The sequence below is a fragment of the Balaenoptera acutorostrata genome, chromosome 15, assembly GCF_949987535.1.
Source record: "Balaenoptera acutorostrata chromosome 15, mBalAcu1.1, whole genome shotgun sequence".
Classification (NCBI taxonomy): Eukaryota; Metazoa; Chordata; class Mammalia; order Artiodactyla; family Balaenopteridae; genus Balaenoptera; species Balaenoptera acutorostrata.
In genome coordinates this window covers 63799807-63822784 of record NC_080078.1, presented here as the reverse complement: position 1 = coordinate 63822784, position 22978 = coordinate 63799807, and the positions used below count along the sequence as shown (strand labels likewise).

The window sequence follows — 22978 nt, the reverse complement described above, 5'->3', positions numbered from 1 at the left end:
TCTTATGTCTGGATTCTAGGAAGGTCGCAGTCCTGGGGATCTGCTGTCACCCAGCTCTGAGACTCCGGGCACATTCCTCTCCTTGCTGGGCCTTAATCTCTGCATCTGTGAGATGGAGCTGCACACTCAGCCTGCCTGACTCCCAGGGCTATTATGAGGTTCTAGGAACAGGATGGGACGTGACACTGTAGAGGGGAAATGCCACCAGGTGAGGGCACAATGCCTAAAGTGCCACCATGGCATTCGTAACTTCCAGCTCGTCTGCATTGCTCCCCTGGGCTAGGAGGTGATGTTGTCAACAGATACGGTGAGCAGAGACGTGGTCACGTCCTCTTCCTCTCCCAGGCAGCTTTGGGGGCTCCAGGGACAGACAGGACCAGGGCCTGCATGTAGGGAACTGGCCTCCGATATGCAAAGAGTTTGCCAGGCCTGGCTGGAAGTTGCAGCTCAAGAGAAGATGTTTAATGCAAGAGGAGACAGGTCTCTACAGCCTGGAGGAGCTATCTGCTCCTTCCAAGGAGGGCATGAAGGAAGGAGGGGGCTGGGGAAGGAGGGGCGGAGGAGTGGGATTAAGCAGCCTGACTGGGCCATCCAGCTTGCTGGCGATGACTAAGTGTGGCTTTGCCTCAGTTTCCCAAGTGGCTTGAGGCAAAAGGGTCCCCAGAGCAGCTCTCCGAGTGGTCCCAGGTCAGCGCTGGTACAAGAGTCTACTGGACACCACGATGTAGCCCTGAAGGACAAAGACAACCACGGGCCAGGTCAGAGGCCACATGAGGACCGTAGGACCCCCAGCCACCCCATCAGCCTGGCTCTAAGTTCATGCTCTGCCACTCTTGCTGTGTGTGTCCCGAGGACAGTCGTTTGCCTCTCTGGGCCTCAGTTTCCTGCTGTCACTTGGGGGTGGTAACAGCATCCGTTTCGCGAGGCTACTATAAGGATGCAGCCAGATCACACGGGCAGAGCCCTCAGTGTGAGGCTGGAGCTTGATTTGTGCTTCCTACGTGGTCAGACTCATCTCTGTTTTATGACCCAGAGTTCAGACCACTGAGTATCTTCTCCAAGTCGAAGTCTTCCCAGCAGAGCCAGACACTTCCCCCCAAATGTCCCCTGCTCTCTACACTGCACTGCAGAAACTTCCTGGGGGCCTGCTGATCTCTCTCATTCATTCATTCATTCATTCAACAAATCTTCACTGATCCTCTACTATGAGCCAAGCCTTGTGCCAGGTGTTGGGGACCCAGCAGAGGAAAAACCAGACCCAGTGCCTGCACTTGTGTAGCTCATACATGGTCCAATATGGTAGCTATTAGCATCTGGCTAATTCCAGTTTCTTCCTCTTATCCACGGTTTCATTTACCCAAGTTTAACTATGGTCCGAAAATATTAAATGGAAAATTCTAGAAATAAACAGTTCATCGGTTTTAAATTTCATGCTGTTCTGAGTAGCATGATGAAATCCCTTGCCATTTTGCTCTGTCCCACCCTGGACGTGAGTCATCCCTTTGTCCAATGGATCTACGCTGTACACACTACCTGCACCTCAGTATAGGAAAAACACAGTATTCAATATATACAGGTTTGGTACTATCTATTTGCAGCTTCAGTCATCCATTGGGGGTCTTGGAACGTATCCCCTGAAGATAAGGGGGACTACTGTACATTTACATTAAGTAAATTAAGTAAAATTTAGAATTCACCTCCTCAGTTGCACTGACACATTTCAAGTGCGCAATAGTCACATGCGCCCAATGGCTGATAGTAGCTGCTGCCTTGGACATTACAGATTTCCATCCTTGCAGGAAGTTCTATCAGGCAGTGCTGGTCTAGGGACCTTTGACATTGGTCCCAGGTGGCTGGATTTGGGAGTGCCAAGGTGCGTCAGCAACTGACCGTGCCTGATCAGGGAAGTCTTGGGGAAATTCCCACTAAAAGCCCTGCTTCAACATGTGCTGATTGTCACTGCTTAGCGGGGTAGATCACCCAGTCGCCTTGGGACCACTGTTCTTAGGCAATGAGGGCATCCTCCCTGAAAGACATCAGCCAGTCCCACTCAGGGGGTGTGAATGACACAGATGTTGGGCTTGAAGGACCTTGCTTAAGCTTTCTGTCCCATGCATGTCTTACTGAATGAATTAGGAAGAATATTATCCTTTTATATCTCAGGTGAAACAGAAAGAAGTAGGATCTCATGCTGGGCAGTGGCGATTGAATTTCACCCTGGGCCCACAATTTCTGATCCAGGGAAATCCATTTTAGAAGAGTCAGGATCCCTCTCCCACCATCCGGCCTGTGGAGGTTTGTGTACAACGCTGGAAGAACCCCCTCTCTCATCCTCCCCCAGACACCACAGGGGCCGTGCCTATCCCAGGGCACAGAGTCATGGGACCACTGAAGGTCCAAATCCTCCGAATGTGGCCTGGTGTGATTTTGATGAGGACTGAAGGGTGGGTGAAACCCCTGTTCCAATGTCTCTTGACATCTGGAATTTTCCATCTCATTGCAGCTGATGATTCATGGCGTGGTCTGGGCAGGGGGCACTCCCAGGCCTGGCTGACCCTGGACCCCACTGAGTGCACTAGCAGGGAGGGAGGGAGAGAGGTGACGCCCCCGCCTCCCCGAGCCCAGCCTCCCTCCAAAGATGGAGGAGTCCCCTCTGGTCACACCCAAAGGCTCTCACCTCGTAGACAAAGATCTCAGGGGTGACGTACTGGAGGTTGACCACGTGGGGGAGTGCAACCCCCATGCCCAAGAGAGCTGTACGAGGGAAAGGAGAAATCAAGTTCCGCCTGGAGGCGGTAACGAAGTATCACCTGGAGGTGGCCACGTGCTGAAGTCCTCGTGTGCATCATGACACCGAGTTCCACAGATACGCAGGAGGTGGGAGCTGTTATTATTATATCCACTTTATAGAAGGGAAAACTGAGGCTCAGGGAGGGAACAGAACTTAGGTAAGACCACACAGCTGCTAAACAGCTGAGCCAAGATGCACGCACAGGCAGCTGGAATCCCAAGGCCACCCTCTTAGCTTCCGGGCCTAGGAGGTGGGAAGGGGCCGAGACCAAGCTTGGAGCAGGCATGGGGGGCAGGAGGGGAACAGAGGGGCCACACTAGGGAAGAGGGCAGAGCTCACCATTGAGGTGGTCCAGCAGGGGCTTCTCAAACACAGCGCCCATGAGTGGCTGCACATGGTCCGTCTGCAGCCACGGAGCCAGGGAGATGGGGACCACAGGCCCGCCCCAGCGAGGGGCCAGGAGAGACACATGAACACACAGACAGACCAACAGATGACAGAGGCACGGGGGAGGGAGGAGGACAGGTCACCCCTGTCCGGGCTTCAAGCAGAGCTCAGCTACCCCCGGGGTCGGGTCAGCATCAGGTCCCTGGGACTGCTGACTGACTGACAGTCACTGCGTGACCAGAAGGTAGACCGGCTGCCCTGTTGGCGCCGACCAACAGACAGATCAACTGACCATGGACAGACTGATGGGCCACCCGACAAAGGAATGCACGGTGGCTGGTGGCCCAGGAACATCATGTGACTGAAAGAGTGGCCGACACTGTCTGACACTGGCTTCTACAGATCACTTACTATTGGCCTCAGTGATTCTTGGGCTGAGGGCAGGGCTGGCGAGCCATCGACACCCAGGCAGAGTGACAGGACAGCTGACTGACCCCACTGAGGATCTGAGGCTGACTGACCGGCTGCCCAGCAGACAGACAGCCCGGGACAGACTGACTGTCCGATGGAGGGGCTGCCGCCTGACCACTGTCCCGAAGCGCCCGGGGAGGAAGCCTGATCAGAGCACGCATGCGTGTGAGCACACACGCTCATGCTGCCTCTCCCCGGGCTCACGGCCTGCCCCACCCAGTGAGGGGGTCTCTGGAGACCCGAGCCCCATACTCACATCAATGAAGCCCACATTGGAGGAGGCCACAGTGAGCTGGACATTCCTGAAAGGGAAGCAGAGGGGTTCAGAATGGGGCCTAGTGCCCGCCACCCGTGTACCATGCCTGCTGCACCCCAAGCTCCTCTGACTGACACTGTGATGGATGATTGCAGGCACATTGCACAGAGGAACACACTGAGGCTGCTGGGTCCAGGAGGCCTCACTTACCCCAGCACAGATGTGGTCCCCCGAAGCCTCACCTTGGACACGGAGAGCTGGAGGCTCAGGTTCACTACCTGGACACGTGGGGAGAAGAGGGTCAAAGGGCACAGAGCCACGTGGGAGCTCTCAGCTGGCCACCAGCTACCCCAGTCTCCCACCCACTGCCCTATTCATTCAGGTGTTTGTGGAGCACAGGCCACTGGAGGAGGTGAACAGCAACCAAAGTAATCAGACAGGATCCTTTCAGAGAGTGGTGGGTGCCATGAGGGCAGAGGGCGTTTGGAGAGATGGGGGCCATCTTTCTCAGGGTGGTCCCGGAAGGCTGCCCGGAGGAAGGCTGCAACATTTAATCTGAGACCTGAAAGATGAGGAGAAGCCAGCCATGCCAAGAGCCAGGGGAAGAGTGCCCTAGCCACAGGGTACGGCACATGCAAAGGTCCTGAGGCAGGAATGTCCTAGCACATGGAAGCAACAGCAAGGAGCCCAGTGTGGCTAGAACAGAGCAAGTGAGGAGAGTGCAGGAGGAAGTGAGGTCTCCTTGAGAGTCGCCCACCCCCTGGCCAGCCCCACGCAGCCCACCTCACCCACCACATCGAGGGAGAAGAGGGACTGGAAAGCCGAGTTGGACGCCGGGGCCAGGACCTCCACGAAGGGCTGCAGCCGCAGTGTGGCGTTGTTGGTCCGGAGTGTGACTGTGGGTGTGGCACCCAGCCGCACCTTGAGCACCAGGGGCATGGGCTCAGGGAACTGACGGCCCACCTGGGGAGCAGAGGGGGAGAGAGAGAGGAGGGCACCTGGGGGCAAAGGCTGGGTGGGCTCTTTGCTCGTCATTCCTCAGACAGTGATCAAGCCACCGTTGTGCTGTAAGTGCCGGGGCCACAGAGGTGGGTCCACCCCCGGCCCCTGCCCTCAGGGACACCCAGTCTGATGGGTGGTCACATGAAGACAGGCACAACCTGTGTGATCTGTGCCAGGAGGGAGGGCAGCTCAGGGGCGTGAGAGTGCAAGGAGGCTCCTGGACCAGATGAGGGGTTTAGTCCTCCCCTAGGAGGTAATCCCTGAGCTTGGACTTGAAGATAGATCAGGGAAAGGAAGCAGAAAAGACAGCGCAGGCAGAGGGTACCACTTGTGCACTGCACAGAGGGGAGAAAATGACGTGAAGTCTGGGCAGAAGGAGGGGCCTCCCCGAGACGGAGGAGGTGCAGATGGAAAAGTAGGTGCTGGACCCCACGTGGAGCAGGCATGAGCCAGCGAAGACCCCACAGCCCAGAGAGCCTCCCACCCGAATCCCGGGTCTCAGCCCCTGGAATGACCAGAAACATCACCAACCTCGGGGATGAGCTGGCCCAGCATGGACGTGTTCAGCAGGTTGTAATCTGACTTCTGAAATCAGCCCCCGACACATGACAGGTTTTAGGGCAGCCACTCCCCAAGCAAGGCCACCTCTTGCCTCCCCACCAACCCCATCTAACCCTTCCAACAGCCACCCTGTGGCCCCAAAACTCCAGCTGCCCCACCCACCCATGATCTGGCCTCAGCACTGTCTCCCCAGGCTGGGCCACCGGGCACGTGTACCCCACGTGCCCTGGGCAGCAGGACCAGCTCTCACCAGCTGCCCTGTGATGTCCAGGTTGAGCGCACCAGCCTTCTGCAGCAGCAGGATGGCAGAGTCAAACAGGTCCTGGGAGAGGCCCACGGTTGCCATGGCACCCCTGGTGCCCACGTGCTGTGGCAGCACGAAGGGGGTGGTATCCACAGGCAGGACGATGGGTCTGCTCAGGAGGAAGAGAACAGCCTGTGGGGTTGGGGGTGAGAAGGGGGAGAACAGCAGTGGGGCCTCAATAGGCAGGCAGCTCCATGGCAGATCCTGGGCTGTGAGATGCCACCCAACCCAAGATGCCGCGTGTTGTCAGCCTCACACCTTTGCCTATGTGCCATGCTCCCACCTGGAAGGCTGTCCCAGCTCCTCTCCCCTCAACTTCCCTGCTCCTTTAGGAATCTTCCAGAACACTAAGGACTCCAGAGGCAACAAGCCCCCAGCTCTGGGCTGACAAGGAGGCACTTACGTTGATATTCAAGGAAATGTAGTCATTGGTGATGGTAGGTGTGTCGATCATGGAGTAGTGAACCTGGGACTCTGGACCAATAGGGCTGAGGCCTAAATGAAACCAGGGTAAAGAACAAAAGATGGCATTCTTAGCATTATCCACCAATGCCAGACCCAGGCCAAGAAAAGAGGCAGGAAAAGGCCCTGCGAGTAAGCAAATTTAAGGAGCAAAATGCACACCCAGGATGCAGCCACTCACAAGCTGTTGACTGTTAGCTGAGATACAATTCTAACCGTTTTGGTTTCTGCTTTCCCAATCAGTGGAAGGCTAGAGATCCCAAATTAGAAGGAAGGAGAAGTGTCACTTCAGGCACAAATACCCCCTGCAAAAGGCAAGAAAGAACCAGAGAAAAAGAAGGGAGCTCACATTTATCAAGGTCCAGACCGCTGTAGGGTTAGGAACCCTTCACACACACACACACACACACACACACACACACACACACACACAAACGCAAACACACACACACACATAGTTTGGTGAGTTCAGTCATGCCCCGATTGTATACCTGGTCCGTCTGATTCCAAAGCTACTCTCTCTCCACTTAAACACACCTCTCCTACAAGAACTCAGAAGGCACACCCGTTGGGGCCATTCAGCGCAGGAGCACAGCAGTGCCCGCCCCCCACAGATCCTTGGAGAGGCCCCCAGGGAGGCGAGCTGAGGACTCAGTTCCTATAAGGGTAGTTCCCCAAAGGCTCAGAATATTCTGATTGGGATATTTGCAAAGGGTGAGTCACTTGTGGGAACGACATCTCTGGACATGACTAGACGGCATGGCAGGGGAAGCCTCAACCTCACTGTCAGGAAAGCCCTCTTAGCAAGAGCTCCTCCCCCAAAGACTCTGGATAACCAAGGTTTAAGTGTGCCTCTGTGTGTGCGTGTGTGTGTGTGTGTGTGTGTGTGTGTGCGCATTCAGATTTCTGTCTGATTTTCTACTGTCTCTTCTGGATTTCATTTTATTTTCTCTAATATTTTGGAAATTTATTATGGTAAAAGCAATATATTGATAGTATGACTCCATTTCTACAGATCAGTGGTGTCAAAGATGAAGGTGGGAGGAGCGGAGCAGCACAAAGAGATTTTGGGGGCTGGTGGAATGTCCTCTATTTCAAGTGTGGTGGTGGTTACACGACCATATGCATGGTTTTTTTGTTATTGTTTTTTTTTTAACATCTTTATTGGAGTATAATTGCTTTACAATGGTGTGTTAGTTTCTGCTGTATAACAAAATGAATCAGCTATACATAAACCTATATCCCCATATCTCCTCCCTCTTGAGTCTCCCTCCCACCCTCCCTATCCCACCTCTCTAGGTCGTCACAAAGCACGGAGCTGATCTCCCTGTGCTATGCAGCTGCTTCCCACTAGCTATCTATTTTACATTTGGTAGTGTATATATGTCCATGCCACTCTCTCACTTTGTCCCAGCTTACCCTTCCCCCTCCCTGTGTCCTCAAGTCCATTCTCTACGTCTGCGTCTTTATTCCTGTCCTGCCCCTAGGTTCTTCAGAACCTTTTTTTTTTTTTTTTAGGTTCCATATATAAATGTTAGCATACGATATTTGTTTTTCTCTTTCTGACTTACTTCACTCTGTATGACAGACTCTAGGTCCGTCCACCTCACTACAGATAACTCAGTTGCATTTCTTTTTATGGCTGAGTAATACTCCATTGTATATATGTGCCACATCTTCTTTATCCATTCATCTGTCGATGGACACTTAGGTTGTTTCCATGTCCTGGCTATTGTAAATAGAGCTGCAATGAACATTGTGATGACCATATGCATTTATTTGTCAAAACTCATAGTATTGGACACTACCAAAAATATTATATGTTTTTAAATGAATAAAAACATTAAAAATTGTAAAATAATGATACATATTTTTGTGGACATATAGAAAATTCTTAAAATATGGAAAAAATATAACTCAGAATCTCAAATTTATTTCTTTTTCGGTATTTTCTTTCTTTTTTTTTTTTTTTTAAAAAGTATTTTTTTTTAATATTTTATTTATTTATTTATTTATTTATTTGTGGCTGTGTTGGGTCTTCGTTTCTGTGCGAGGGCTTTCTCTAGTTGCGGCAAGTGGGGGCCACTCTTCATCGCGGTGCGCGCGTCTCTCACTGTCGCGGCCTCTCTTGTTGCGGAGCACAGGCTCCAGACGCGCAGGCTCAGTAATTGTGGCTCACGGGCCCAGTCGCTCCGCGGCATGTGGGATCTTCCCAGACCAGGGCTCGAACCCGTGGCCCCTGCATTGGCAGGCAGATTCTCAACCACTGCGCCGCCAGGGAAGCCCTCGGTATTTTCTTTTACAGAAATAAACTTTCTCTCTCTCTCTCAAACTGGAGCAAAGCTATATATAGTTTTGTGTCCTTGTTTTCTTGACAGAGTGGTATGATAGCTTACTTAAAAGCAGAAGCTCTCATGGTAGACTGCCTCAGTTTCTGCATCTGTAAAATGGAACTAATAATACTAGAGTAAATCTCTTCTAATATTGTATTTTGCCAGGCATATGGCTAAGTGATCAAATGCCCCTTTAAACTACGCTTTTCAATGGTTCCTGTCACTCCACGTTCCACGTGTACATGACTCATGTAAACAGTCCCCTAGGGCTGGACACTTAGGCTTCTTTTACTAGATTTTTAAAAATTCCTCAAAGACAAGGGCAAGAGCTGGTCTTTGGTATGAACCCAATTACAAGGCATCTTGACAGAGACAACCCCTCTGAGGGAGAAGGGAGAGACTAACGTTTATTGAGTTTATTGCACACCAGGTACGTAACCTGTGCTGTCTTGTAGCAACACATGGGAAAAGTAGAAATTTTGATTCCTATTTTTGGATGGAATGATTAAGCTCAGAGAGATGGAGTGACTTCCCTAAGGTCACACAGCAAGTGAGAAACAAGGCCAGAATTCACACCCATGTCCTTTGATGTCAAGTCCATTTTCCATGGCCTCTCGGTACCTCCTATTAAGGTAATATTGGGGTTGGGTCAGTGAGGGGAGTGGGGCAAGTCAAGCAATGTTCCCCAGACTTTGAAGAGCAGACTTTCCTATTAAGGTAATATTGGGGTTGGGTCAGTGAGGGGAGTGGGGCAAGTCAAGCAATGTTCCCCAGACTTTGAGCCGGGCTGGGAAGTGTGGACAGAGCAGTAGGTGGACCGGTGAGGAGGATGAGCAAACCCAGGTGAGCTGATTCATGGGGGGCTCTGGCACCATGCTGAGGATTTTAGACTCAGAGCCTCTGATTTCCCACCTATAAATTGGGGATAATGATGCCACCTCATAGGACTGTGGTTAGAAGTTTGCACAAGAAAGCCAAAGCTACCTTGATATGAAAATATTCACTAAAGAAGCCACCAAGGATAAACGTGGACCCTGCCAGACATCCCTCCTGGCTTAACACCAACATGTCGCCCCGCACACCTGTCCCCACACCCTCCATTCCTGCACGCCTGTCCTGGGCTGTATGAGAGTTAGATGCAAATGCCTGACTCAAAGGCAGAGCCAACGGATTGCCAAGTGCAGCTGCCAACAGTCTGCGGCTCTGGATTTCACAAAGTCAATGACAGTAACACAGAAGAAACACCAGAATCCCAGGCAAAGCCGTTGGGTAGAAGAAGGTGCACTTCAAACAGGAGCAGGTTCAAAACAGGTTTGTGAAAAACCAGAGGACGCCCTGGATTATGCTCGGGGCTTACTGAGAAAATATTACCCCCCAATCAACAGAGGATGCATTCTTTGATCAGTCTGGGGATGGGTGGGTAATTGCCAGTGTCGTTCTTCAATATTGATAAATACCCCTAAAAAGATGAAGCTGACCGACTTTTGTAGCTTTTAGTTCCATATTGTAAGTTGAGGACCTGCCCAAGCCTTGTTTAGGATGCATAGTTCTAAGCAGACTATGTGTAGGGCTGGGAACCCCTGGGACTCTGTCAGCAGCGGTGGAGGAAGGTGTGCGGGTGGTGGGGAGGTGACCAGTGACTGATGGGAGTTGGTGGATACAGACCCCGGCTCCTGCCCCTCAGGTAGGATCACACTAGGCAACTTCAACTCAGTCCCCAGTGGGACCCCCATGGGAGTGAGCCCCAGCTGCCCCCAGCGGCGCCCTTCCCTCCCTGTCTCACAGCCCCCTCCCTAACCAGTGCTCCCTAGGACCAACCCCCATTTGAACCACTTGCACTAAAATCCACATCTCAGGGTCTGCTTCTGGGGGGACTAGTCTGACAGTGGCCTTGTCCTGGTACACTCCTAGCGCTCCCTGGATAACAAGGATCCCTGGAAAAATCAGGCTTGGAACAAGGCTGATGGAAAGTGCAGAGGGGGGGAGCCTTGGCTCTGGGTCCCTGCGGGGTGGTGCGTGGCCCCTGAGGTGGGAAACAGGTGCATGGGCACTTGGGAGCAGAAGAGCTTGAGTTCTGTCGAGGATGTGCTGAGTCAGAGGAGCCTGTGGGACCTCCAGGAGGAGATGTCCAGGAGGAGGAGGAATATAAGGGCCTGAGCCCCGACTGTGGGGGGCAGGAAGAGAGTCCAGCAAAGAATGTGGGAGATGTGGCACCTAAACCAGGGGAGGATGGGGTCCCTGAATCTCCAGGCAGGGGACGAAGCAATTGCAAACTGAGATGTACCCCCCACCAACACACACACACACTAAACATTCAAAGACTTGTTCTAGAATTTGGAGAGTCCCATATTCCACCAATAATGGTTCAGTCATCCTATGATTGACCTCCCAATGGTGGACCCTGATGCAAAGCTGGGGTCTTTGAAGGGTCATGGGGGCCCCAGAGGATCTCAGAGGCCCCAGGCCCTCCCCCTGGGCTCCCAGTCTTACCAATTAAAGTGCCCAGGTGGACATTGAAGCCCTGCACCAGGTTGGAGATTCTCAGGCACAGCTGCAGAAAGACAGAGGCGGCTGGGTTAGGGTGGCACTCAGGGTGGGAGGGGGTGAGGCTAGGAAGGTCTAGAGCCCTGTCTAGAAGCTCTCCCAACCCAGCCACCAAGGAGCCCTTCCTTCCTCCACCAGCCAGTGGGCATCTTCCAGCACCTCCTCTGGGCCCTGGGGATTCAGAGGAGAAGGTGGGGCCTGCGGGCGCTGAGGAAAGGGCAGGGGCTGTGGGACACAGCAGAGGTGGCCACAGCTAGGCCCAGGGGACTGAGGCCGGTAGCCTGCAGCATTGGGGCCCAGAGGCCAGCAGGTGTAAGGGTGCCACGTGCAGTGGGGGCAGGCAGTGGTCAGCCAGCCAGGCCAGGGGACTGGAGTCCTGCGGGGCCAGTGGGCCGCCAGAGAAGTGGAGGAAGCTGGGGTCAGTGTGACAGAGGTGAGACAGAGGGGAAACTGCAAGGCCGGGGGCGGCCACAGCTGGTCCAGGCCAGAACTGGTGAGGCTGAGCCAGGCGAAGCCAGGAGGCACAGGAGAGGGCCGGGTCAGGCTGTACTGCCTTCAGCCCTCCAGCCTCAGTGTTCTCATCTGCAGTATGGGGACGCTGAGGCCTGCCTCTTGGGCGTGTGGGATGGCGCACAGTGGGTTGACTTGGTCCCCACTCTTGCCCCTTAAAAGAGGTGGGAGTGGGGTGGGAAGGGGCAGGGAGGGAGAGTTGGCTCCCCTGGGACAGTGGGACCCTGGCCCCAGGGCCACCATCGCTCACCAAGTCAACCACCCAGAGACAATGGCAGGAGCTAAAATAGCAACGGTAACAGCAGCACTCACTCTCCCCAGACTGTTGTAAAGTCTCCACAGACGGTAATGCACTCAGCCTCCACAGCCAGCCCGCCAGGGACTAGGGACATTCACTCTCTCTGCCTGACAGATGTGGAAGGAGGGGCAGAGGGAGGCTAGGTGACTTGTCCAAGGTTCACAGCTGGGAAGGAGGGGACCAGGATTGGAAGCCAGGTCACATCTGGCTCTGGTGCCCAGGCCCTCGCCCGCTCGCACTGTGTTCTCTTTTCACAAGCCACGCAGCCCCGAAAGCACCGTCCCCACCCCATGCTCCAGCTCAGCCCTGGGGCTGGTCCGAGAAGATGAGCCCCCCTCCCCTGCAGCCCCACACCCACGCCCTGCTTGGGTCCCCACGTCATTGCACGGGACCATCGCCCCAGCCTCTTCCCTGCCCTCATGGGGAAATTGGGGGAGCCCCACGAAGGGCCTTCTACTGAAGAAAAAAGAAAAGCACTAGCACCCCACCTCCCCCGTGCCTGTGATCCCCGGTTCATTAGCCACGCCTGGAGGTGAGCGACGCCCGCCTTCCGCGGGGTCTGGCGGAAGGTCCTTTACCTTGTTCTGCAGCACGGCTTTGATGTGATTCTGCAGCGGGGCCAGCAGCGCAGGGGCTGTGCTGAAGAAGAGACCAGGAAGGGCCCCTGAGCTCCAGGTGGGCACGTTGGGGCCTGTCTCTCCGCAAAACCACAGGCCCCAGAGAAAAGACTATCCCCTCGGCCGGGGGCCAGTGGTTCCCACTCCACACCCTGCCACGTGCCAGGCACAGTACAGGCACGACTGTGCCCGCAGAGGAGGAACCGAGCTGCCAAGAGGGGGGTCATTGGTCTCAAGGTTCGGAAGTGGCCGAGATGCGAGAATGAGGCCAGGCTCGGGGGAGACAGAGGGTGTTGCAAAAGCCGGACACGGCCACGTCCTTGGCCAGCTGGCCTTATGGCCACTGAGCCCAGTGAGGGGTGGTGGGGCTGGCGGCCCAAGTCTGCTTCCTGTGTGGGCCCCATTTCTCTGTGATGCACCTACTAAAGTCCCTTCCTCATTGAGAGGTGGGTCTGAGTCCGTGTTCCTCTGCGCGGATCCATTGGCAATCACGGTTCTTTGGTCTCCTAAAATGCTGACCTTAGCCACTTCCCAGCCTCACTGAATGGCCTCTTGGGGAGGTGGGAGGATGGCATCTATGTTCTCAACAGCATCAAACTCTGGGCTCCATCTCCCCGTCAATGAACCACGAGCAGCCCCTGCCCATGAGGACCATGAGGGGTCGTGGGGGGTTGTGAGTTACACAGGCTGCTCATGGGACCCTGGTGGGAATAGATTTACACCCAAGTCTTCTCTGAGGAAGAAGTCCAGTCTTTGTGTAAATGTCGCACCCTCTTAAGTCTCTAAAATACTCAACCGCCTCACAGTGAGCCCCCATCCGCGGGCGGGAAGTTATAGACCTAATGCAGAGGACTTCACAGCGGTTGGGTTTGCCGGGCTGCCAGGGTTTGAACCCGTTTGCCAGCCGTGTGACCTTAGGCAAGTCACTTAACCACTCTAGGCCTCCGTTTGCTCTCCTGTAAAATGAGGGAAATGCTTCCACCTACCTGGTAGGACTACTGTGAGGTGATGCACAGAAAGGGCCCAGAGCACACCCAGCACACAGCAGGTGCTCTGGAGGTAGAGTGGCTGTCAGTTTTAGATGCCAACAGGAGCAGCCACCTGACTCACGGGGAGAACCTGGCGGGTCCCAACCCCTCCCTGGGCCTCAGACTCCTCATCTCTGCGGGGAGGGGCAGCCCCCTGAGGTCCCTAACAGCGGCTGCCAGCCCAGACTCCCGCCCCATATAGTATGTTAATGGCCAGTGTGCACTGTCATGTGGTGCAGGGCAGTAGTGGGGACATGCGCTCTGGCCACAAACTCACTGTGTGACCTCAGGCAACTTCCTCCCCCTGTCTGAGCCCCAGTGTGCTCAGCCATAAAATAGGTGTGATACTGAGGGGGCGGGTGGGTGCGGTGCTCAGGTCCGTTTTGGTGATTGGATGAAGTAGAAAGTTCAAGAAATGACACCACGGCCTCGGTGTCTGGGATCCTGCAGCCCAGCCCCCAACAGGCACCCACCTGTTATGGCCATCAAGCACGATGGCTTTGTCGAAGAGAGAGAAGCAGCCAGAGATGCTGACCACGGGGGTCCCGATGGAGCCCTGGCTCACAGGGGTGTCGGCCAGCAGTGCCATGGGTAGCATCAGATGCAGGGGCTCTGGGACACTGCAGGGACACCAGTCCTGAGCCACAGTGGCACTGTGGCCCAGCAAGCCCACATTGACTGATGCAAGACCCCACAACCACCGCCCTCCCCGCCAGCAAGAGCCTGCAGACCATTTAACACAGGCAGGGCCTGCACTCAACATGAGATGGCCCCACCTGGGGCAGGCCGGATGCTCTCCCAAACTCCACTCAGGGTCACAGACATGGCAGCAGCTGACCGTGAACTCTGGCTCCCTGTACCCTCTTACTGCGACACCCTGGGCCAGTCATTCCCCATGCTGAGCCTCAGTTTCTTCTTCTGTAAAATGGACACAAGATTGGTGGTACCTATCTCACAGGGCTGCTGTGCTGAGTTTTCTAGGAGACAATCATGTGAAAACATCCTGCTTGGAGCCTGGCCCCCAGTGAGCCCTCATAAAATGGCAGTGTCAGCTCAGAGGAGTTAACATAAGAATGCCCAGCTCCAAGTTTGAAAATTAAATGCATATAAAGTGACTGATGCACAGAAATAATTCTAATATTTTATTGAGCATCTACTATGTGCCTTGCACTGTGAAAGGGTAATGTAATTTTAATCACAGTAATGAATCCATTCACTGCAACCTTCATAGCCATGCTGCAAAGTTTCATTTCGTTTTGTTTTGTTTTTACAGAGGAGGAAACTGAGGGTCAGAGAAGTGAAATGATTCTGCCCAGTTGCATAGCTGTTGAGTAGGGTCTGGACTCTCAGAAATTCTCTCACTGTCTCCCTCCCCACTGGAGGCTGGGAGAGAAGACACTGGAGAGAGGGTGCTGGACAGAGAGTCAGAAGGTCTGAGTTCGGATCCTGGAAGTTGCTAAACGCCCTCCTCTCACTCTGCCCTCGGAGAGTTCTTGAAAATTCTCCCGCTCCCAACAAGGAGGTTCACTCACCGAAAGATCTTGAAAGTAAAATTGGTGGCTGCCAACAAGTGTATTCCAAAGCCAGCAATAAATTTCAGCTGAAGGTGGGGCACATGGACATTCAGAATCTGAATCCTGCAGGGTAAGAATCAAAGTGACAGGGTGGCCCCCTTTAAACCACAGAATCAACTCTTGGGTGGGTACTCTGAGCCCACCCACACGGTTGGTGTTTATAAAGGACATTCTGACAACTAGAACTAAGAGATGAGGAAGAAGTAGTGAGTTCTCCATCATAGAGGGCATGCAAGCCAAGGTTAGCCAACCAACCAGTAGGGAAAAGATGCAGAGAGGACCCCAGCATTGGGCATGAATTGGGTGAGATGATTACTCAGGTCTTGGAGGGATTTTAGTTTCTGACAGGGGTCTGGAAAGCTGGGAAGGTAGGGAAAGAAAGACTCTGGCATCTACAGAAGGCAGAAATTCCCTCTAGTCAACAGCTTTGGCCTGTAGCCCTCCAGCAATGGGAAACTCACTCCCTTCAAAGCTGCTTGTTCTGACTGCTAAGCGCTCTCCAGGTAACCTAAGATCTCTTTTTTTTTTCCTAAATGAAAGTCATTTTTTTTCCTGCACAGTAGTTAGTTGTGGGGAGCACTAGAAAGTGGTATAAATTTTAAAAGTCACGTCAAAACACTCTCACTGTTAGCACTTGGGTGACAGCTTTCCATGACTCTCCTTAGGACACAGGCTGACCTAGAACCTGCTTCTTTTCACTGGACAACCATTCTGGATGTGTTCCCACATCTACAAACAAGGACTCTTGGAGCTGTTTTCAAACAACCACATGATGTCCTCTGTGTGGCCAGACTGCAAATCATTTAGGGATCCTCAGTTGTTGGGTACTGACGTTCCCAGCCACCACATTATCAGCCACACCATGAGCGGCAGCCCAGCCCTACCCTAAGGTCTCAAACTGGGGGCTTCCACGCCAGCTGTCTTTTCACCTACCCAGTGTTTGAAAGTTTTAAATGATTTTTAATTAGTTGCCATCATTCAAAACTTGATAGATTTTAAATATACAGATATGGTTCTGGGATCTCCTATGACAATGCACAGAGTGATGCAGCTCACGATGCTTTGCACTATTTAAAGATCATAGCAGAAAGAAAGTCAGGTTGGAGCAACTGAGAAAACCCTTCAGCAGCACATGAAAAGTTCTGCTTTCACTCCTTCCCAAGTAATAAATCGTTTACTAAATGTTTCAGTTTGTCTGTTGTTTCTAAATCTCTTCACAGAGTCCATCAACACCCCGGATCAGATTTAATTATCTCCAAGAAGTTGTTATTAAGCTCTTTTTAATGGCTTCAACTTTGTATCGGTGTATTGCATTTATAAACTTTGTACCATAGGCAGATTGTAGCACCCATTTTACAATGCTACGTCTGAAGAAGGAAGAAACTGCATGTTTGTTGTTGATGATGATGATCACAATGATGAAGAAATAACATTATTGCTAGCAAGAGTCAAAACATATATATGGCTTTTTATAAGAACATATTATTCATATATACATATATGAGTTCTTATACATATATAATATATATACACACACACACATATGTATATATGGATTCTCTTGGAAATCCAGAGTCCTGGCTATAATGAGTCTGCGTTCCCGCAATTAGCCCAGCCCCTAAAAGTGTCTGAGTTTGAGGTGCCCCCACCTACCTCTGCCTTTGAGCCTCTCTGCATTACAGGGGGCTGTAGGGGTAAATTAGGCTCAGATCTGTGTCCAGATTCAGTGTCTGGCTTTTGGAGGAAGTAGCCAAGGGTCTTGCCAGCCCTGGGGACCCAGAAGCCACAGTCTTGGCCCCTGGGTGTAGAAATCTACTAATTAAGAGGCACCAGGTCCCCATGCCTGGTCCCATCTCGTAAATCCTCCATTCAGCCGGCAGGTGGGAGTATCTAACCTGGGGAGGGAAGCACTCACCTGGTGGGCTGGAGCACCCCTCCACTCCAGTCCTGGAAATGCGGAACAGTGACCTGCAGGGCGCGCTGGAGAGGAGCTTTCCCGGCTTCAGCCACTGAGGGGCCAGAGCAGGGTGAGGTCAGGTTGTCCTCAGGAGCCACCGAGAGAGACCACACTGCCCACCATCCGCCCCACACCTTGGGCAGAGAGAACTCAGAGATTGGAAGGGGTGGCCTTGTCCATGGGCGCATGAGGGGCCACTTGGCTCCCCATGTGCCCACCTTGGGTGCACGACCCCACCAGGCCCCTCCAGACGTGCCTTTCCGCCTCTCTCACTTCTGCCTCTCCAAATCCTACGTGTCTACCCTCTCCTCGAAAACAGTAACACCCTGTGCCCTTTTGCAAGGACCGGATCAGACCCCACCTCCCCGGGAGCCGCCACAAGCCCCCAGGCAGAAGGAGCATTTCCCCGTCCTGCGGGGATGGGGTGGGGACCGCCTCACCTGGAGGCTGAGGGCTCTGGAGTCCCCAGATTCTGGGTGCAAACCCCAGCTCTGCCACTCACTCTCTGTGTGGCTGCCCTGTGCCTCATGTCCCCCCCTATTCATCTGCAATGACTAGAATGGTGCCTGTCACATGGGGTCCTTGTAAAGACTGACTCAGTTCACAGGAAATGTTAGCGCCCACGGCTATTTGTTTTTTGCAGTAATAATGGCTAGCACTTCTACAGTGCTCTTCTGTGCCAGGCACTGTTCTGAGGGCTTTAGTTTTCCTCAAAATTCTATGACGTCAGTACAATATTAGACCCAGTTTTCTGAGTGCTGAGCACCCTGGCCAGGAGAAGTCAGATCTGGGCCAAGGCCCCCGGCCCTCAAGGCCCTGGACTTCCTCCCGTACCTGGGCTGCTGGGCTGACAGAGGCGCTAACTAAACAATTAAACACGAGCAGAATTAAAATGAGAGGTTGTGGTGCAGGAAGGGAGCATCAAAGGAGGAGCCCAGAGGCCCGAACTTCCCTCAGACTCGCCGTGGGACCTGGGGAGTCCCTGTGCCCCTCTGGGTCTCAGTTTCCGCAGACCCTAGAGCATAAAGGTGGTGGTCTCCATGCTCCCGAGGAGACCTGAACGTCTCCTGCCTGACCGTCTGCGGCTGAGCTGAGATTCACACCCAGGCCTCTGGACTCCATCCACAGTGCTCCCCTGACACGGGCTTGAACCCTGGGGCTTGCGGGATGGGACGGGAGTAAAAAGCCACCAGCCCGGCCATGGAAGAGGTGTGTGCAGTGTGTTCTCGGCAGTTTGTTTCCGCTGAGAACAAACAGGCAGGTGCACCCGGGAGGGCTGTCTGGGGACAAAGGAGGCTCACACAGCACAGCAGAGGGAGGGACCCAGGGGAGGGCAGCAGGCCTCCTTCCCTGCCTGCAGTCATCCATGTGCCACTCTAACACGGATCACTGACCCCTTTCACTGTCTGCCCATGTGCCCGGATGCAAGGTTCCGGAAGGCTGTGTGTGCCCCATGGGGCCCCTGCAGCTTCCTTGAGCCACTGCCTCGCTGCTTTGTGGCCTGGGACCCCTGAAAGTCCCCTCCACTGTCTGACCTGAGTTTCTCACATTGTTATCTGAGTTTGGTCTGGCCTTGGGGAAAAGAGCTTCTGATCTCTCACCGCTGACCCAGCGTTGGTGGGATCCCAAAAGCCTCCCCAGGGACAGCTGGTGGGCAGCTTTTGTCCCTTCCTGGGTCTAGATGTCCTCATTTTGCCCTCTGCCCTAGGACTGGATAGGACTTGGAAGGAGAGAACAGAGACATAGGACACAGGCCTCTCCCAAAAAGGGCCCAGAGAGGGGCTGGTTCTCACTGTGAGCCCAGCTGCGCTAGATGTGCTTCTCCCCAGCACGCATGCGCATGCAGGCCCCCAGGCATACATACACCCAGGGTGCACAGCCACAGCGGTACACACGTTCAGGCCTGCCCTGTGGCCCTTGCACACAGGACAGCGGTTAGGCACCCTCCCCAACACACGTGGGCACATCTCCATGGATTTTCAAACTCATACCAGACGCACACAAGCAAAAGGAGCCCCTCACACCGACCCATCCTCACATCACTTGGGCACAGGAGCACATGTGCACACCGGGCATGGCATGTAACTCCCACTCACGCATTCACTTATTTATCCATTAATAAATACTTGTTGAGCAGCACTGTCTGGGGGCCAGGGACGCAGCGGCAGAAGAGAGAAAATCCAGGTCCCTGTGGGGCTTTGAGCTCATCGATGCACGCGTACACTTAGGATCGTACACACACGCACAGACATGGGCTCACAAGCACATGCTCATGCAGAGACACACGCAGGACAGCCTGGCGGCACGTCTCTTACCGTAGCTCAGCACTTCCTTGTTGAGTCTGACCACGGTGTCCGGCCTGGAGGCACCGACCATGGGCAACAGCAACGCCAACAGCAGGCCCAGCCCACGTGCCTGAGCCATGGCGGCCCTGGCCCCTGCCCCCCAGGATCTGTGTGCTGGGGTGGGGACAAGCATCAGGGAACTTGTCCAGAGCTGTCCCACCCTGGGCGGCTTAAACCTACCCCAGCCAGGACGTCACAAACCGTGAGTGGCGATCCCAGCCCTGCTCACGACCCGCCACACGTCAGTTTTTGCATCTCTGCACGGGGAAGAATCCCCTTCCCAGCCTGCTTCATCAGGAACCACGGGGACATCTGGTCTGGAAACGGCCCCCAAGGCCCAGAGAAGACATGGCCTTGCCTAGGGCCACACAGCAAACTAGGACCCAGTGCAGGACCCAAGTTGTGCCAAAGGAGGATGGAGAGACTCCCAGATGTGGAGACTGAGGGCAGCTTCCTGTCCCAAGGAGGGAGCCCAGGCCCAGCACCCCAAGACCCAGGCCTGTGTCGTCTGATGCCAGGAATCCAACCCAGCCTGGTGCCCAGTTGTCTGAACCCAGCCAGAGGAGGACCCAGGGTGGTTCCTATCCTCATTCATCCTGTGCCAAATGAGGTATGTCCTAAGTGTAGGCCTCTCCCATGGCCCCCGGCCCCTCCCGACCCAGCCCAGCTGGGTGGACTTGGGGAGAGGGAGTCAGGCGGGACCGGGGGGCCACTGCTCAGATGGGTAACTAAGGCCCAGTGAGGCGGCACTTGCCCAGTGTCCCACAGCAAGACCAGGGATGCACCCTTCTGCAGAAGGCTTTTGGAAGTAGCATCCCCACTGAACAGATGGAAAAGTCAAGGCTCCTTCCTGGAGGAGTGCCAGCCCCATCTCCGTTCCTACCTCAGGCAGTTCCCGGGGTAGGTGGATTCTCAGTCCCAGCCAAGCCCTCCGCGGCCCGGGGCAGGTGCGGAAACTGCTTTATGAGGCTCCCCGGTACACAGGGCCCACTGGGGGGGTATCCAAGGAGGGGCAGGTTTGCTTGTGGTTGCAAGTGTTTTCCCTGCAAACATGGCCTTTGCCAAAGTGTGTGATCCCACGTGTGCGGGGGGGCTGCCACGTCCACGTAGCAAGCCCGCTGCCAACCACTGCAAGACCCTGGGGCCGGGCAGCTTTGGGGCCTCAAAGATCAACAGATCTCTAGAAGGAAGGCTGCCCCCGGGAGGCCCCCTCTTTGCCCCTGGGCCAGGCCCAGGAGGAAAGGGATGCCCAAAGCCAGGGGGATGACTGACCTCTGCACCTGCGCCTCCACGCGGAAACCCAGCTCTTCTAGGAGGCGCAGGAGGCTACCTGAGCCCCAACCGACTGAGCCCTGTTCCTGGTCACGTACTTCGCCCTCATCAAACGTGGAACCCGAACTCAAAGGGCGGCAGACGAGAGGGTGTGGAGGACCCAGTGCTGCTACTTAACACTCAGCCTCTCTCCAAATGCACATCCCACTCACAGAGGGCTGAGCCCATCTGCTCTTTCCGCCTTACAAACTCCAGCCTCCGCCTTGGCTATACGGGGCCCAAGGAACTGTGTGTGCCCCTGAATGGGTTTGTCTATACATGAGCGTCTGAGGGGTATATGCGTCCTTATATGTGTGTGTGGTTGTGTGTGCGTAGTCATGCATACACACGTGTACTAGGTCATAATTACTGGCATCAGAGGAAACTGTGTGTTTGTGTGTGGGTGTGCACATGAAATGGACGTGTTGCCATCTTAGTTTATGGTGTCACATGCCTGTTTACATGAGTGCAGGTGTGGGGAGTTTTGTGTACAATATGTTTAAGTGGGCTTAGTATACTGAGTGTGTCTGTGGGTCTGTACGTGTATGTATATGTGTATATAGTGGACTGGTTCCTGACATTCGGGGTATGCATATGTGTTTGTGTGTGTACATACAGGTGTGCGCAGTAGGTGATGGCAGAACTACAGGGAAGACCCCTCCATTCCTCTGCATGGCTCACCTGGGGTACAGACACAAGGGGCCCCAGGTCCTCCCTCCAGAGCCCTCCGTGGCTCCCACTGATTCCACACCAGCCCATATACCAGGCCCAGAGTCCAGGCCCACCCGTGCTGGGTTCCCACTAGTGCCCACAGAGCTGACAGGAAGTACAGAAACCAGCAGGCCCTCCCCTTAGAGACCAGAGTTCCCCTGGACCAGCCCTGCCTCCTAGCCCATGCTCCCCTGCCCCATTCTTTAGGCAAAAAGGAATGAGCAGAGCCAGCTGCATGCTCCCTAATATCCTTCTTCTGGCCTCAGTTTATCCACTGATGCATAAGACCAGCCCTCCTGGTCTTCGCTGTAGCCGAGGCAAACAGCAGACTCAGCGGAAAGCAGCACAAATATTGACCAAAGCCACTCTCAATGTTTGCTCTCTGCATGAACACTTCCTCTTCCTCCACATTTCAAGCACCAGGGGACATTGGGTGACAGCCAGTAGGAACAAAGGAGAGAGATTCTCACCAGCCCCTCCTCCCAACCATCAATGACAAGCACTGTTCCATGAGCACCCGCTATGTGCAGGCTATTCTGCAGCCACTTTACCCTCCACCCCGAGAATAGGAGCTGCTTCTGCTCACCCTTGTGCTTAACAAATAGCAGGTGCCTAATAAATACTTGTTCGATGAATAAATGAATGCACCAATGAAAGGCCCTTGTAACAATGACAGTGGCAGCATTTCAGGGCTTCCCCTTCACCAAATATTCTTCAGGGCACTGTCTTAGTTTCCTATTGCTGCTATAACAAATTACCACAAACTTAGTGACTTAAAACACAAATTTATTACCTTAACAGTTTTGGATGTCAGAAGTCCAAAATGGGTCTCCCTGGGCTAAAATCAAGGTATTGGCAGGGTTTTGTTCCTTTCTAGAAACTCTAGAAGAGAATCCACTTCCTGGCCTTCATTTCTTGGCTCATGGTTCCTTCCTCCATCTTCAGAACCAGCAAGTTAGGCTCCTTATGCTGTCATCTCTCTCCTCTTCTGCCTCCCTCTTACACTTATAAGGACCCCTATCATTACCCTGGGCCCACCTGGATAATCTAGGATATTCTCCCATGTCAAGGTTAGCTGATTAGCAACCTTAATCTCATCCGCAAGCTTCAGTTCCCCTTATGTAACCTAAAATATTTACATGTTCAGGTTTTAGTATGTGAGCCTTTTTGGAGGACAGTTACTCTATTTACCACAGGTACTTAGCCTGCAATTTGAGCAACGGCCACCAGGGGGGCAGAAGTGAATTCATTTTTAGCTCCACAATCCAAATAGGCTCTTCACAGGCAGGACTGACCAAAAAACCACAGCCAGACATTCCCCTTCTGTTTGCTTTTTTTTTCACCAGTAAAAAGTAGAACTTTATTAAGACAACAACACATAAACATCGTTTTGTACTATGTAAAATACAAAACACCAGGGAGAAGCTCGGCATTACAGAATAAATTCGTGTACAGCCTAAGAATGTGGGAAGCTTGGGGCAGAAAGGGGCCTGGGAGCAAGAAAAAGCATGGCCTG

General features: G+C 53.6%; 1 protein-coding gene across 1 annotated transcript; it reads right to left on the bottom strand.

Moving 5' to 3' along the window:
- Positions 1-530: 530 nt before the first annotated feature.
- Positions 531-20371, bottom strand: BPIFB2 (BPI fold containing family B member 2). Its single transcript, XM_007193284.3, has 16 exons — positions 20324-20371; positions 19411-19554; positions 17054-17147; positions 15097-15201; positions 14038-14184; positions 12498-12558; positions 11058-11118; positions 6176-6267; positions 5719-5904; positions 5439-5492; positions 4698-4868; positions 4116-4183; positions 3906-3951; positions 3131-3194; positions 2678-2754; positions 531-730 (listed from the first exon to the last, which is right to left on the bottom strand). Exons 2-16 carry the CDS (start codon positions 19517-19519, stop codon positions 689-691), a joined length of 1377 nt encoding a protein of 458 aa, XP_007193346.2. The 5' UTR covers positions 19520-19554; positions 20324-20371; the 3' UTR covers positions 531-688.
- Positions 20372-22978: the final 2607 nt, after the last annotated feature.